We start from the raw sequence: 14869 nt of genomic DNA, 5'->3' as shown, positions 1-14869 counted from the left end.
TTTTCAATAAAAATTGTTCGTTCTTACATATTTTTATTATTATTTTTAATTAATTCTACATATACTGAAGAATATGTGAGTTATTCTAAGATATGAAGATATAAATAAATGAGATTATGATGTAAACAATAAGACCCTATATATATATATATATTATTAAAATGTATTTTTTTACTATTCATTGAAAAAACATTATATATATATGCTCATCAAATAAAATGTTTGAATCATTAAATATTATCAGACATTTATACAAACAAATGAGATCAAGATATAAAGATATAAACAAATCATATTAGAGTATAAACAATAAGAACCTGAATATTATTATATATTTTTAGGTCTCATTATTTATACTTTAATTTCAATTTGTTTATATTTTTTTACTTTAATCTTATTTGTTTGTACCGCGGACAACTAAGATTTTTCAAAAATATGGTTGTGAATGATGAGAGGCTGTTCTAGGTTATCAACCTTTTATTTTCAATTTTATCGAGCGGATGCATAAGCTTGATTATAATCATTAGGACCCCGAATTGCATTTGGTGGAGTTTGATTTCACAGTATGTGAAGAAAAAAAGATAATAAAAAGAAAAAAAAAGAAAAAGAAATAAACTAAAAAACATATAAGCTCGCTACTTTTCTTTTAGGAATTCACTTGTATATACATAATAAAAAGTTTAAAAAATATATAAACTTTTAAATATTTCATAAATATTGGGTTTTTAAAATCTTGCAAGATAAATTAAATAATAAAATTAATAGCCTTTTCATTTTTTATCCTTTTGGAGAATACTTCTCAGCCCCTTTGGAGTAGTGGACACAACCCCCAGTCAAGTTGTTCCCAATTTTTTTTATTGATGTTGACTACTTGGAATAGAGTCAAACAAGGCTTCAAAAAATTTGTGGTAAGTTTGCCAAACATCTCTCTATACGTATATATGGAAAATATTAAGGTATTATCGCACAACAAGGACTTTAGTGATACGTACCAAACCAAAGATCTAGATTGTTAAATATGTATGATAAGGTCAATGTCACTGAACAATGATTAAAATCAAGGAGATCGAGGTGTAAAGATATGGACAAATGACATTGAAAAAAATAATGCATATAAGGTTCCATTGTGTATAGATGTAATATATACATATACACGCCTGCTAAACTAGAAACCGAGAATGGCTGGAAATGGAGATGGAGTGCAGTTGCTTGGGTATTGGGCAAGTCCTTTTGCCCTGAGAATTAAATGGGCTTTGAAGCTGAAAGAAATCCATTATGAGTATGTGGAAGACCATCTCCTAGACAAGAGTCCTATGCTTTTGCAGTACAACCCTGTTCATAAGAAGATTCCAGTTCTTGTGCACAAGGGTAAGCCTTTGGCTGAATCACTAGTGATAATTGAATACATAGATGAAGTTTGGAAGCATAATCCACTCTTACCACAAGATCCCTTTCTGGGCGAAATTTGCAGATGAGAAGGTACAGGAATGAATACCTTCCTTTTTGTCTTTCACATATTACAGGATTAAACTCTTGTATCCACCATGGGTGGCTCCAAATCTTGCATTCTAGCACCATTCAATTGTTAAAACTTTGTCGTAATGGACCACAAAATCTTCCTAGACTCTTAGAACACCACAGTTTCTTTGTGTGAGTGAATAAATTTTAAGTTGTAGGAGAAGCAAGCACAAAATTTCTATCCAATTAAACTGCATGCGAAGTACTACTGACCTCACTTAAATCAATATTTGATCATTCTCCCTTTTCAGTGTGTGCCAACAATGTTTAAAGCATTTTCCAAGGTAGGGGCGGAGCAGGAGCAAGCTGCAAAAGAGCTTCGAGAGAATCTGAAAACTCTGGAGAGTGCTCTGGAGGGGAAGCACTTTTTTGGGGGTGAAACAATAGGCTTTCTAGACATTGCTGTTGGCTGGATTGGATGCTGGGCTCGAATGAATGAGGAAGTTGCTGGTGTAAACATGATTGATGTAGAGATGACGCCTTTGCTCGGTGCATGGTTCCAGAAATTCCTCAAGCTTCCTATTATCAAAGAATGTTTGCCACCTCAAGATAAATTGCTAGTGCACACCAAAGAATTCCACAAGATGTTGATGGCTGCATTGACTTGAAGTTTTACTGCTATCTCCAAATGAGCTGGCTTTAGGGCATCTGCATGTGGTTTGTATAAGATACTTTGGGTACTGCATGTTAATAATGAGAACTTCAGCTGTTATTGACAATAAAAAATGATGGTCATTTTGAGGACTGTATGTTGTTCATAATAATAATAGGAACTTCAGCTTTTACTAATAATTTTGAAATAAAAAACATGTGAAATATTTTTAAACTATTCTGCAATTACATTACCATGTAAACAACAGAGAACCAACTCCTTTGAGACCAATATAGTTCATTTCCTCATTTATAGCATCTTCTCCTCTGTCATCCTCGCTTATCCCTTTTTCCCTGCTTGAAGGTTTTGATCCCAAAAAACAATACAATCCAGGAAGTAGAATTCTGGCATCCATAGCAAGTCATTAAGATACCTCGTACAGCACTAATCCTGCTTACACTTTGAAGGCTTGAACAAGGGCAGAAGTCTCATCATCCATCTCAATTTCATCCTTCTCCATCATTTTAAGGATGTCAAAGACTGGTCTTTGAAAGAGCAGATGCATTCTGAGTAAAGATTTATACAATGGTAATTTTGCAACACCTAATTGGTGAATAACTTTAACATACTGATTCAGATCGTTAACATTCCCATGCTCCTCCAAGTACCTTGCAATGGCCGTTACAAGACCATGGTTTGGCCTCCAATCACAATGTTTCAACATGGAAAACCCTTTTTTCATGGCATTGATGGCTTTATCCATATTTTGGCTTTTCATCCATCCCTCCATAAGAATCTCCCATGTCTTATAATTTGGACACCCACCTCTCTCCAATGTGTGAAGATGTAATGACTCAGCTTTGTCCATTGATCCAGTCCTCATGTATGCACCCAGAAGGACATTGGAGACTCTAATGTCATACTTCCAACACTTGGATTCCCATTCCCTGAAAATTCTCTCAGCTTCTGCAATATCACCAAGCTTTACCAAACACAACAATATGCACATGTAATTGGTAGATGTGATTCTACCTCCCACTTTTTTACTAGCTTCCCAAAGCCGAAGAACTTCCTCCTTATTGCTCAAAGAGGCATACATTGTAATAAGGAAGAAATAACCAAGGCGATTATGAGCAGATAGCTTCTTTTCTGCGTTTTTTAGGGCCAAATTGGCCTTCTTGATAAGTCCAGATTTCAGATAGATATTGGCTAAAGTAGAAAGGGTACTCCACCCCACTTCCACGTTCTTATCATCCACCATATCTTTGTAAACCATCTCTGCTGAAGCAAGCCCAGATACCTCACTGCAAGCACTCATCCAGAGGTTGTAGGATAGAACATTTAAGGGTATTTTGTTTTGCTTCATTTGCAGAATCACAGTGGGCACTCTCTCAAATTGAGATGTAGCCATATAAAGCTTCATCATTTCATTAAATGGATGAGGGCTCACAGTCAGCCCCAGGTCATTCAGCTTCAGCATGAGAGCCTCAGCTTTTTCAATAGCCCTTTCTTTTACATAAGCATGAAGAAGAGGTAGACATGCCGCTTTCCGTGAAGAGGAATTGGGTAAATGTTCAAAATACTCTTCGGCCTCTGCTAAACTTTGGATTTTTATGATTAATTCCAATCTGATGGCATGATCAGCTGCTGACATCTGAAATCGGTTTTGAGCTTCCATCCATGCCAATATCTGTGGGGAACACTAGAAATGAAATACTGAACAAACAGTAAGAATTAAGTAAAATGGCTAGTGATAAAATGCACCAATGACAACTAGGGATCTGAACAACACAAAGCTTAATTTTGTCTGTTGTTTTAGTCCTATCACTAGATGTGACAAGGCAACGTTCAAGCAGACAGATTCAAGGAACTGACATGATTTTACACCTGAATAATAAAACAAAAATATTTTTTTTTTTTTGATAGGTAAAATCAGAAGAAAAAAACAGGTTGATAAAAATACATCAACCCTAAATGTAATCACTGATCTTAAGAATGTGCATATAAAAGAGCAGCAATGGTGTTTAGATCTCTGAGAAAGCTTAGGATTTCATGTAGCAACTTTCCTTTTCTTCCTAGTAGTTGGACCAAGTTATTCAGCTTCAAGAAACCCATAGTTCCTAAATATTGCCAGCATGATTCTTTTGAATCATAAGGTAAACCCAACTCTTACAAATGCATCCAAAAAACATGTTACGTGAGGGCATATCAACATCTGAACTAGAATATTACTTGCACTCATCAAGAATGTATTCAGCCTCTTCCAATTGTTAAAGCACTAGCTTCAAAGGAAGAATTTGTAAAAAGTTTCAGTTGGTCATTTTATTATTAAGATGCTTCAAGAACTTCCTTGATTGCTCAAAACTCTACTTCTCATATAAAGGATCACAAGGAAGTCACACTCACAAACCATTGACTTTATCCAGGCATCAAATACAGACTGGGGCTTTATATGCTGTGGTAAGTCAACTCCATCAAATCTGACCATATGTTACCATATGTCCATCAAAGTGGGAATATGGTATCCTTATTTTCTTTAGGGGAAATTTACCCCTTAAAGGCCTTATGAGATGGTTTTTGAAGTTGGTTTGAAGTGCAAGGTTTCCTAGTCTTTCTACCCCTTTGGAACAAGTTCTCTATCTTTCTCGGAGGCATCTTACCTCACTAACAAAACACAGTTTTTGTATGGAAAGAAATGGTGTTGCTATCCAAAGTTGTATAATTTAGTCTTGTTTATTAGTAACTGCACACTTTCAACTCTTGCAAACTCAACACACAAGTTCCAATATTTTCTCCACTAGTTCAATATGGTGAAATTGCAACGAACTATGAACTAGTTAGATTGCGTTTGGAACCAAATAGTTGGTTAAGGGAAATGTAACAATACAAAGGAGCAAAAAGAATTGGATTTTATTTACTTGCTCATGTTTGCATTCAGGGGAATTTAAATATGAAGCTATTTTCTGTTAGTGTGATTTATCCTCAGACCATGGTAAAAAAATAGGCAGGATATGAAACAGAAATATTTTCAAGTGTTGAGACTGAGCGCTGTCCAAATTCCACCTTTTTGAAAGGGATTCACGCATTCTATATTCTGACTAAATCCCCTCTGAATCCTTTCTCATGACAACATAAGTAGGATCAAACATTGGAATTCAAAATTTCTTCCCACTTCCTCATTCTCTTGGGCCCTTCCCTTCCCACGATTCCCGTTCTGCTTTTGGGTTTAGTTAAATTTCAAAAAGGAATGATATTCAATCAGATGATCAATGGGCTGGCAAATCAGTCATACGCATTGTATCTACCAGGTTCATCCAAAAAAGGGAAAAAAAAACCGCCATTCGAATGGTAGCATCAGAACTAGTTAATTAGATAGATAGACCAAATTTCAACTCCATTAAGAAACGATGTAGGCATTGGATGAGTCAAGATGCTGAATTGCAATTTCACAATTCCTAACGACAACCATGCTAAACCCTAAAGCACCGAATTTTTTGGAAAGGCGTAAAGAATGGAACCTCGAGTGCGTGTTTGTGGCGCTTGGATTTCAGAAGTTGTCTGGAAACATTACGAAGGTCGGAAGCGGTGACCTTATGGCCTTGATCGATCCAGTTCTGAAGCACCGCGGTGGCGCTTCGCCTAGGGAATACGAGCTTCAACATCCTGCTCGTGAGGTCATCCCTTTTACAGGTACATGCTGCCTCATCCATTGGCGTGGTTTTTGAGGAAATAGACCTCCTTGATGAGTATGCGTAACTGCAATTTATTTATTTATTTTGTCAGGTTTTCGAGTTGTATATACCAGAGGGTGAGTTCGTGAGAGAGGGAGAGGTGATGCGTGCGGCTAGTGCTTACCGTCTGAGAGTGAAGAAGAGGCATCGAAATGCCATGGCAGTTGTTTCAGTGGCATCACCGTCGCAGACCCGCAGTTTCCCGGCCGTCCTTCAAGTCGCCTTCACATTTGTGTTGCACCACTCTGATCATGGTACCTTTTTTCCCCGCCTTAAATATATGTACTTTTATAATAATTTCCTCACATACCCTTTTATTTATTATAGTAGTAATTAATAATTATAGTTAGGTGGTGTTTGTTTTTTTGATTGAATAAAAAAAGTTTAGGTGGTGTTTGTTTTTTGGGAGAATTGTGTTTTGGGCCCAGCTAGACCCAAAAATTAACAAATGGTCCATCTATGTAACAAAATTAAGCCCAACACCCAGTCAAAGTCTCAAAATTGATAAGAAGGCTATACAATTTATAATATGCCGAAAATGCCCTTTGGCTGGCTAATGAAAAAAAAAAAACAAAATCCACGTTGGATAGGCGTTTTCACATTCCTGAGTGTTTGCCTAGTTCCCGCCCAAAGAATGCCCTAATCCTCTCTTCATCTGGAGTTTGCCGACCATCCGATTAAAAACAAAATCGACGTTGGATTTCCAGTTCGTTTTCCCCAAAATTGAGAGGCGTTTTCACATTCCTGAGTGTTCCCTCGTTTCCGCCCAAAGAATGCCCTAATCCTATCTTCATGTGGAGTTTCCCGGCCATCCGATTTTAGGTGTAGACGGTGGAGTTTTTCACCTCTGTGAATCCATTGTTGTCGACGATCACCACCGGATTTGGGTTCCGTGGCGAAGTAGTTGAGAGTTGAGGTTAGTAGGTTCAACAATTTCAGTTTATGCTTCATTTCGGCTATCCCGACCAATTCATTTAAGCCCAAATACATTGCCCAAATTTATCTGGCGATTTCAGTGTGCCATTAATCCCCACCGTGGGTGTCGTCCCATGCTGAGCATTGAGGAGGGAGCTTCTCTGACCATCAGGTAAAGTAGTATTTTATTTTAAGCTTAAAGCTTAAACCCCGTAACTGGCTCTAAGACATGGCGTGGGTTATGGTCTTTTTAAGACATGGCTCACAGTTTGAAATAGTGAGGATCCGCATGGGCTAATTGCATATGCATGTCGTGGTATGAAAAAAGTTATTGTTTAGATAATTATGTTTGTGTTCGATTTACATGATTGATAGCCTTGACATGGAAAAATCACTTCTTTTTATTAAACTGTGATGTCACCATGATTCACTTGTTTGTCCATGAATATGAGAACCCTCGATTGCCATTCATGATAATTGTGATGCTGAAGATGACATAAAAATATATTTTGATTTTCCATGCATTTTACTTGGTTCAGTTATGTTTGTTTGGTTTAGCATTGCATATTGAATTGAAAAGTTAGTTTGATAGGTGCAATTTTATTCTAATATATCATATGTAAATGCAAATAGATTCTCTTTTGCAAACATATTTTTTGTCCTTTCGTTCAAATTATATCATTGAGCATTCTATTTACTTCCTCGTGCGGCAATCTAGTTGAGTTCGCTAGTTCGCCTGTTACCTATTTTCGAAAAAAACCCAAGTTCTTTGAACCCTCTAGTATGAGATATTGTGGGATACCTAGTATGTGTAGATAGATTATCATTTCGAACTTCATGAAATCTGTAGCTAACATGAATATAAATGCGAAATAAAGAAACAGATCAGTTCAAAGGCAGTTTAATGAGTCTTAATTCTATTTTTGAAATCCAATATTAAGGGAGTGAATACATAAGAAACCAATTAAGGGATTTCTCGTTGAAATCCAGAATGGTTTCCAACAATCATTGTAGTGGCCAAATACCTCTTTCCATGTTTACTATTCACAATTGCTAAATATCAAATGCAGCAAATGCAATATTATTTTCAGCATACAATTGAAGCAAATTGAAATTAAGTTAAATTTGAAGTTGTCTATTGAGTATGAGCCAAAACAGTAATGACATTGGCATGATGTGTCCATTTATAAGTCTGAAAAGTAATTGTGATGTTCCTATTGGGATCTAGAGGGTCATAGCAATCTGCAAAAAACAGAGTAAGAGTCGACCAACCAGTGAAAAATAGAATAAGTGAAGTAACATTTGGAAAAGTATATGCATAAATGATGCGTGATAATCTGGACATGGCGACTAGTAATAGTCTGAACTTGAAAGCAAAAGGGCAAATGAGAGAAAATATGAAGGCCATTTTCTATAATATGCATAATTGTTTGATCTATAATATGATATTTGTGCTATGTTTGTATAGGTTAATGGACGCAACTAATAGGATATATTGTTACATTTTTGTGGGTGGCAAACTTGTCCAAAAAAATGATGGGCAATGGGAATACTTGGGTGGAAGAAGCAAAGGTATTCACATATATAAAGGAATGGCATTTGAAGATTTCACCAAAAAAATCATGGAGAAATTTGACATTTCCCTTGACGTGATGAAGATGCACTACACGTTGAAGTTCAATCCCAGAGTCATCCAAGATTTAGAAGATGAGGATGATTTGGATAACGTGGTTTCCCATAGTGATGACTTTGCAAATGTATACCTAGTAGACTTACCCTCTGTGGAAGCCATTGAAGCAAATATCCCGAATTCACAGTTGGCATTTCGGTAATGGACTTTAACATCAATGTTTATTTAAAAAATTGTGAATATCAATTTTACACATCACGTAGTCTAATTATGTTAATATATGTCAATGCAGAGATCCACCTATCACGTTCCCGTCCTCTAATGCATCATGCGATCCAATTCGTAACACTATGATGCTATCAAGAGGTTTTGCGTCGCGTGCTGCAGATACTGAGTACATCCCTTTGGAATCGATTCGTTTTCGTGAGGCAATATTAGGGTCGGGACATACATTTAAAAATGCCGAGGAGTTTCGCAATGCAATTTACCAAATGTCATTAGGTGGAAGGTTTGAATACAAGTACAAGAAAAATTCCCCTACGCATATGTCTGTCAAGTGTTCGGTTGATGGTTGTCCTTGGAAGATAACAGCTCACGCTGTCGAGGGAAATGTCATCTTGCGAGTTCATACTTACCAAGTGAATCATAATCATATAGCTCAGGATGAGTGTTCATCTAAGGTGAAGGTTTCTTCAAAGAGAGGTGCGGTTGTTGTTGAAGATGTGTTTAGAACCACTCCAGACTATCTTCCTCGTCAAATCTGTAAGGATTTTGAACGTGATCATGGGGTTCAATTGACATATAACCAAGCATGGCACCTTAAAGAGAAGGCAAAAAAGCGCATATATGGAGTACCACGCGACTCTTACACGTTTCTCCCTTGGTTATGCCATAGGCTAAGAGAAATAAACCCGGGCACAATTGCGGAGTACACTTCCCAAGAAGGTCACTTCATGCAATTGTTCATTGCCCATGCATTTTCAATTCAAGGGTTCATCATGGGGTGTCGACCTGTATTGGCTATTGATTCGTGCCACCTAAGCGGTCCATATAAGGGAGCTCTTTTGTCTGCCATTGCATATGATGCAGATGATGGAATGTTCCCTCTGGCCCTTGGTGTGGTAAGTTCAGAAAATTATGAGGACAAGTATTGGTTTTTGGATAAATTAAAGGGGGTATTAGATGGTAAAGAAGTTGTTATTATATCAGATAGACATCAGGGAATCTTGCGTAGTGTTTCCGAGTTGTTTGGGACAGGAAATCATGCGTATTGTTATCGACATGTGAAGGAAAACTTTTCTAGCTTCTTCAATAAGCAAACCATTCGAGGAAAGAAAGGAAAAGAAGATGCTTTGCTACTTTTGGACAGCATTGCGTATGCTAGGTTGGAAATAGACTACAATGAGGCATTTGAAAAACTTGTGCGCTTCAATGAGAACCTAGCAAAATGGGTTGCGGAAAACAATCCCGAACATTGGGCAATGTCAAAGTTTCTTAAAAAGCGCTGGGACAAAATGACAACTAACATTGCAGAGGCGTTCAATGCGTGGTTAAGAGAAGAGCGTCACCAAACAATTTATACTTTATTGTTAATGCACATGGATAAACTTGTAGCCATGTTGGACAGCCATATGCGTGATACACAAAAGTGGAAGAGCGTGGTTGGACCGAAAACTGAAGAGAAGTTAATGTCAAATATCATGAGGTCTGGTCCGATTAGTGTGCTACCCTATTTGGGAGGGACGTTTAAGGTGTTTACTGGAGAGGTTTATTTGGTTGTCGATATGAATCAACGGACGTGTACTTGCATGACATGGCAAATGTCCGGTTTGCCATGTGCACACGTATGTGCTGTCATCCGCACACTGAGACACGACGTGTATGACTATATTGACCCATGTTTTCATGTCTCCATGCAAGATTTGATTTACTCGGGTCAGTTTCAACCATTACCAACACACGATATGCCGAAACTTTGTGACGATCGAGGATATGTTATAGATTGCGCGGGCAACTCCTTTCCTGCTTGCCAACCCCCTCATGTGAGACGCCCTCCAGGAAGACCCCGACGATTGCGCATTGAATCACAGTTTTGTCATAAGAGAGCAATTCATTGCTCTCGATGCAATGGAATAGGTCACAACCGCTCTAAATGTAATAATCCATTGCCGTGACATTTGCATTTTATTTGGTTGTACAATTTCCTCATTTTGTATCATTCCATACATGCTGTTGTATGGTATATGGTATGGGGTTGTTGACTCTCGTTGTTCTGTATTGCCCTATTTATAGGCACGATGCACTATTTTGGAAATTTTCTTAGTTAGAGTTGCTTTCAATAACCAACTTAATTGAAAGTGCACTTTGAATGTGGTTTCTTTTTAGTTGTTATTTAATTCCATCTCTGTCTCTACATTATCGAGCATTTATTATTTGGAGCCTCATTAAGGATGACAATTTCTGTTACATTATTTTACGTATTGGGGTGACAAAATTTTTTTTTTCAATAAAGCGAGACTACCCCTTTATTTATTTCCAAGTTGTGAATTAGTCCTCTTATCACATTATCTTCTGCTTGCACCTATTTTAATGTGCCATCAATTTCTAAGACGTCATAAAAATTGTCTTTCAATTTGTCCTCAATTAGATATACTTGTTACACACGTTGTCCATATGGTTATTATCTAGTAATTTATCTGGTTGCTGGTTGGATAATCGATCATACACGTGTTTCCTTCCAAACTCAACGCGTTATCGTAAAATGTCATATTGTTATGTATTTCATTTATTTTTCCCTTACAACTATGATTATGGAACACCATTACCAAATTAATCAAAAAGATTAATTGTCCAAATAGTCAATTGACCTTTCCCTTTATTATTAGTTTCTCCACGTCATCATTAACTACTATAACATGCATTTCCAGGTGCCCGTTCTTCCAAGGTTGAATCTTACAACAATCATTTCATTCTTCTATGGCCACTACGGAGGTGATGCATTCTTTCTTCTTTTTAAATATTGATAAGTTATTTCGGATACTTCATATTTTTCCCAACTTACGACCTATAGTTGTTTTTGATGTTAAAGATTGAATAACATAAACATCCAATCGTAAATTATGATCCCACATGAATATGTTTGTTTGTTCATTCAATTTTATTGCTTTATTCACAACGCTTACGTATTCCTATTGATGTTAATTTTTTCATATATAAAATTCATTTGTAAACTACTAATGACCTCCAACCATTTCAATGCAGTCCACCAGATTATGCACACGTTGTTCATCTTCTCGGTTTCTAAAACTATGCAACAGGCTCCCTCCTGAGAAATTGGACGTGGTTCGAGACCTTCAATTTGGAGGTCTTCTTCACTTAAATTGCAAGGAGATCCGGCATAATCTCTGTACATGGCTGATTGCCCATTTTAATGTTGGGTACAAACGCATTGAGATTACATCCCACATAAGGTATGATCTGACAGCTGCTGATGTCGGCCTTGTCTTTGGCCTCCCGACGACTGGCCGGATTCTAGATATTGCTACTACCCCGTCTGATCATCCATTCGGTACCCTCAACACATGTGAGGAGAGACTCCTCAACTTACCAATTGGGGAGGAGTTCCGTAGATGCTTCATTTACTACGCTTGTGCGACGCTATTAGCCCCCACCTCAAGGATTGATGGATGCCGAAACTTGTGGCATACCATCCATGAAGATGGTTTCAGAAATGATGTTAATTGGGGCCAATTTGTTGTTGACCAGCTTGTGGAGGGTATAAGACGATTTAAGCAAGGGAACAGCGTCTGGGTTCATGGTTGCATTATTTTCCTCCAGGTATTGGCCTGCTTTAACATTCATTAATTGGTAACTTTGACTTTTTTAACATCAGTACCAACAAGTAAGAATTATACATATGTTTATTTCCATTGTGCAGCTCCATTACGTAATGAAATTCAAAATTCCTTCCGTTCATGTTCCGATGACAGCGCCCCTACTCTCAGCATGGTCAGATGAGTTGATAAAGGAGCGCTTATCTGCTGAGATAAGTGAGTTTGGGAGTTTTGGACATGGCGAGGTAGTCATTGATTCGGCATGAAGTTTGTTATATATTGATTTACATGCAATGTGAATACCTCCAATGTTTCTATGTTCTTAACATGCCTGATGTTCTCATAATGCAGGCGTTTGCTGAATCGTCACCGCCCCGTACACATGTCGAGGATGACAGTGGACCGACAAGTAGTAATGTATGCTAAAACTACTTGTTACTTTATGCATTGAGTCCATCTGAATCACATAACAATTTGGTTATCATCGCTATATTGTTAATAACTTCTAACCAATTTTCTTTTAAGTAGTTTGAAATTAAATTTGCCTATGCCAATTCGTTCTCATGTGACAGGAAATCTTGGATAAGTACTACGCAGCTGAACGCCAAATAAATTCTTATCAAAAGGGCATTCAGCACCAGCTTGGCATCATGCGTGGTCTGATCCAAAGATTGGATGGTCGAAGAAAAAGAAGTGTACATTCACCTACTGCTGCTCACTCGGGCTATGCAGCGGATGAGTTTCCTGATTCCGAGCCTGATTCATCCGCTGCCCGATATGACATGCCAACCCATTCCACCGAACAAGTACCGGACACTCCTATTCGCCATCCACCTATTATTGGTAACATTTTGGGCCACATTCATTACTGCATTAGTGGTAGAAATTATGTCAAATTGTATTGGGGTTCAGTTAACTAATCTGTTGATACTCCAAACAAACAGCTGATGACGAAGTTGTCGTCCTTGACCCCTTACCTTTGCGTTCTATGACTGTGGCCCCATCCCATAGCATTGGGAGGCAACGGAGAGTCCGTCGGATGGCTCCCAATGTATTGTCACCATTCATAGCGCAGGCACAAACGCGACATTCTGCCATAAAGATGGACCTAAAAGCGGCAGCTGCAACTGTATTTGATGGGGAGTTGGACCCCAGGCATGTTATATCATATACTACTCCAATTTCAAGTGTTTCCACATGCAACAAATGGTATTACCCTAACATATATGGTTTTGTTGGCAGCGAAGAGCTTGTTTCCATGCACGACACAAGTTTAACCAGAGGCAACCTCGCGTCTTTCCAGGGAGACTCTTGGATTGGCAATGATGTTAATATTTCAATTTTTCCACTAGACCGACAATTATTTTTAATTTTAATGTGATGTAACATCTCATTAGTCAATCTGAATATCGATTACATTTTAATCATTTCTTCTATTAGGTCGTGGATGCATTTTGCCGAATGTTGCAATTCGATGATGAATCAAGGACAAAACTATTTCTCTCCCCATACATAGCTGTAACGAATGCTTTTAATGGCCCCTACATCTGAATTTCCCTTGTTATGATAACATGTCCACACGTTTGCACATGTTTCCATGCATTAACTACGTTCATTTGATATACAGGACATGGTGATTCGTTCCAATGCAAAATATTTGACGCACGATGCAATTGTTGCGCGTTTTGATCCATATATGTATGCCTTTGATGGTTCGTATCAGCATGTTACTCAGGTCAGACTTGCATTCCAATGTTTTATGTGGCATCATCTGATCTCCTTGACCCATTATATTTGCTAATCCATTGTATGTGGCATCATGAAGGTCTACTTACCGGTCCTTTTTAAAAACCATTGGACACTTTATGTCTATGACTTGCATAATAAGCGAATCCAGCTCCTGGATTCTCGGCCTGGTCGAAAAAGGAGTTGTATGACTGGAATACAACAAAAATTGGTAAGGTTCCTTCCACTCCCTTAATATTAGTTGCATTGTACAGCATACTGTAAGTTTGAATGTCAATTACTTTGCTTCTTTAAGGCCAAGGTTGTTCTAATGCTTGTTGCCGACAAGAAACAAATGGTTGCTGTAGACTTGAACATGTACAGTTTTGTCATGCCAGACGTACCATGCCAACCAAATGAGTTAGTGTTTACCACAATTAAGTTTAATTTGATTTCATAGCATTTTCCAAATTTTATACTCCCCATTTCACGCTTTTTAAGTTCTTACACATTACTCTTTGTGTTAGCAATGACTGCGGCGTTTTTATTATGAAATTCATGGACAACTGGTCCAATGGGGGACTCTCCAAATCGATCGATGTGGTATGTACATATAGGCTTTCACTATGCCATCATTTATATAAAAATTGCATAGCATCGGCAACTTATTTAACCTTTCCTTATATGTCTTTTAAACATGAATGAGTGCAGGCCAAGATGAAGAAGTATAGATTGAAGCTACTGGGCAGATTATTGCTTTCATCACATAATGCGCATCGGCATCGATTCATGGCAGTTTGAGATACACTTTTTAATAGGATGTGACGAGGATTTTTAAAGCTGATTGTACATTATACAGGAAACAGTACATACACATGACAATGTATTGCGAATATTATGGCTTATCTATTTGACAAATAAAAAA

The 14869-nt window shown here is 37.7% G+C and overlaps 3 protein-coding genes across 6 annotated transcripts; 2 read left to right on the top strand and 1 right to left on the bottom strand.

Annotated features, from left to right (window-relative positions):
* Positions 1-1072: 1072 nt before the first annotated feature.
* LOC100252393 (pentatricopeptide repeat-containing protein At5g27460) lies at positions 1073-6114 on the bottom strand. 4 transcript variants are annotated; one of them, XR_788180.3, is made up of 4 exons: positions 5966-6114; positions 5629-5866; positions 2365-3800; positions 1073-2166 (listed from the first exon to the last, which is right to left on the bottom strand). XR_788180.3 is itself a non-coding variant. In XM_002283910.4 (3 exons), the coding sequence occupies exons 1-3, from the start codon at positions 5998-6000 to the stop codon at positions 2565-2567; spliced, it is 1509 nt and encodes a 502-aa protein (XP_002283946.2). In that variant the 5' UTR covers positions 6001-6110; the 3' UTR covers positions 2270-2564. The 4 variants fall into 4 exon arrangements, 1 of the variants encoding a protein (XP_002283946.2); XR_788179.3 differs by having other exon boundaries at positions 1073-2224; positions 5966-6110; XR_788178.3 differs by having other exon boundaries at positions 1073-2198; positions 5966-6110.
* LOC100257522 (glutathione transferase GST 23-like) lies at positions 1179-2126 on the top strand. The gene is made up of 2 exons (XM_059734271.1): positions 1179-1415; positions 1770-2126. The coding sequence occupies exons 1-2, from the start codon at positions 1179-1181 to the stop codon at positions 2124-2126; spliced, it is 594 nt and encodes a 197-aa protein (XP_059590254.1).
* Positions 6115-8378: 2264 nt separating the features above from the next.
* LOC104882595 (uncharacterized) lies at positions 8379-14745 on the top strand. The gene is made up of 14 exons (XM_059734266.1): positions 8379-8584; positions 8679-8894; positions 9282-10152; positions 11648-12223; positions 12324-12464; positions 12571-12636; positions 12792-13062; positions 13164-13546; positions 13660-13737; positions 13847-13954; positions 14045-14176; positions 14261-14364; positions 14472-14547; positions 14656-14745. The coding sequence occupies exons 1-14, from the start codon at positions 8379-8381 to the stop codon at positions 14743-14745; spliced, it is 3318 nt and encodes a 1105-aa protein (XP_059590249.1).
* Positions 14746-14869: the final 124 nt, after the last annotated feature.

This window comes from Vitis vinifera, chromosome 18 (assembly GCF_030704535.1).
Source record: "Vitis vinifera cultivar Pinot Noir 40024 chromosome 18, ASM3070453v1".
NCBI lineage: Eukaryota > Viridiplantae > Streptophyta > Magnoliopsida > Vitales > Vitaceae > Vitis > Vitis vinifera.
This window is presented reverse-complemented; position numbering and strand designations above follow the sequence as displayed.

Bases quoted from the DNA above. Each gene is read 5' to 3' on its own strand.
- LOC100257522 (XM_059734271.1), top strand. From the start codon at position 1,179: ATGGCTGGAAATGGAGATGGAGTGCAGTTGCTTGGGTATTGGGCAAGT. The intron at 1,416-1,769 runs GTTTGGAAGCAT...CTCCCTTTTCAG, and splicing joins TAATTGAATACATAGATGAA to TGTGTGCCAACAATGTTTAA.
- LOC100252393 (XM_002283910.4), bottom strand. From the start codon at position 6,000: ATGGCATTTCGATGCCTCTTCTTCACTCTCAGACG. The intron at 5,867-5,965 runs GTAAGCACTAGC...AATAAATTGCAG, and splicing joins CTCTTCTTCACTCTCAGACG to TTACGCATACTCATCAAGGA. The intron at 3,801-5,628 runs GTTCCATTCTTT...TGTTCCCCACAG, and splicing joins GCCACAAACACGCACTCGAG to ATATTGGCATGGATGGAAGC.
- LOC104882595 (XM_059734266.1), top strand. From the start codon at position 8,379: ATGGAGAAATTTGACATTTCCCTTGACGTGATGAAGATGCACTACACG. The intron at 12,465-12,570 runs GTAGTCATTGAT...CTCATAATGCAG, and splicing joins GGAGTTTTGGACATGGCGAG to GCGTTTGCTGAATCGTCACC. The intron at 14,548-14,655 runs GTATGTACATAT...GAATGAGTGCAG, and splicing joins TCTCCAAATCGATCGATGTG to GCCAAGATGAAGAAGTATAG.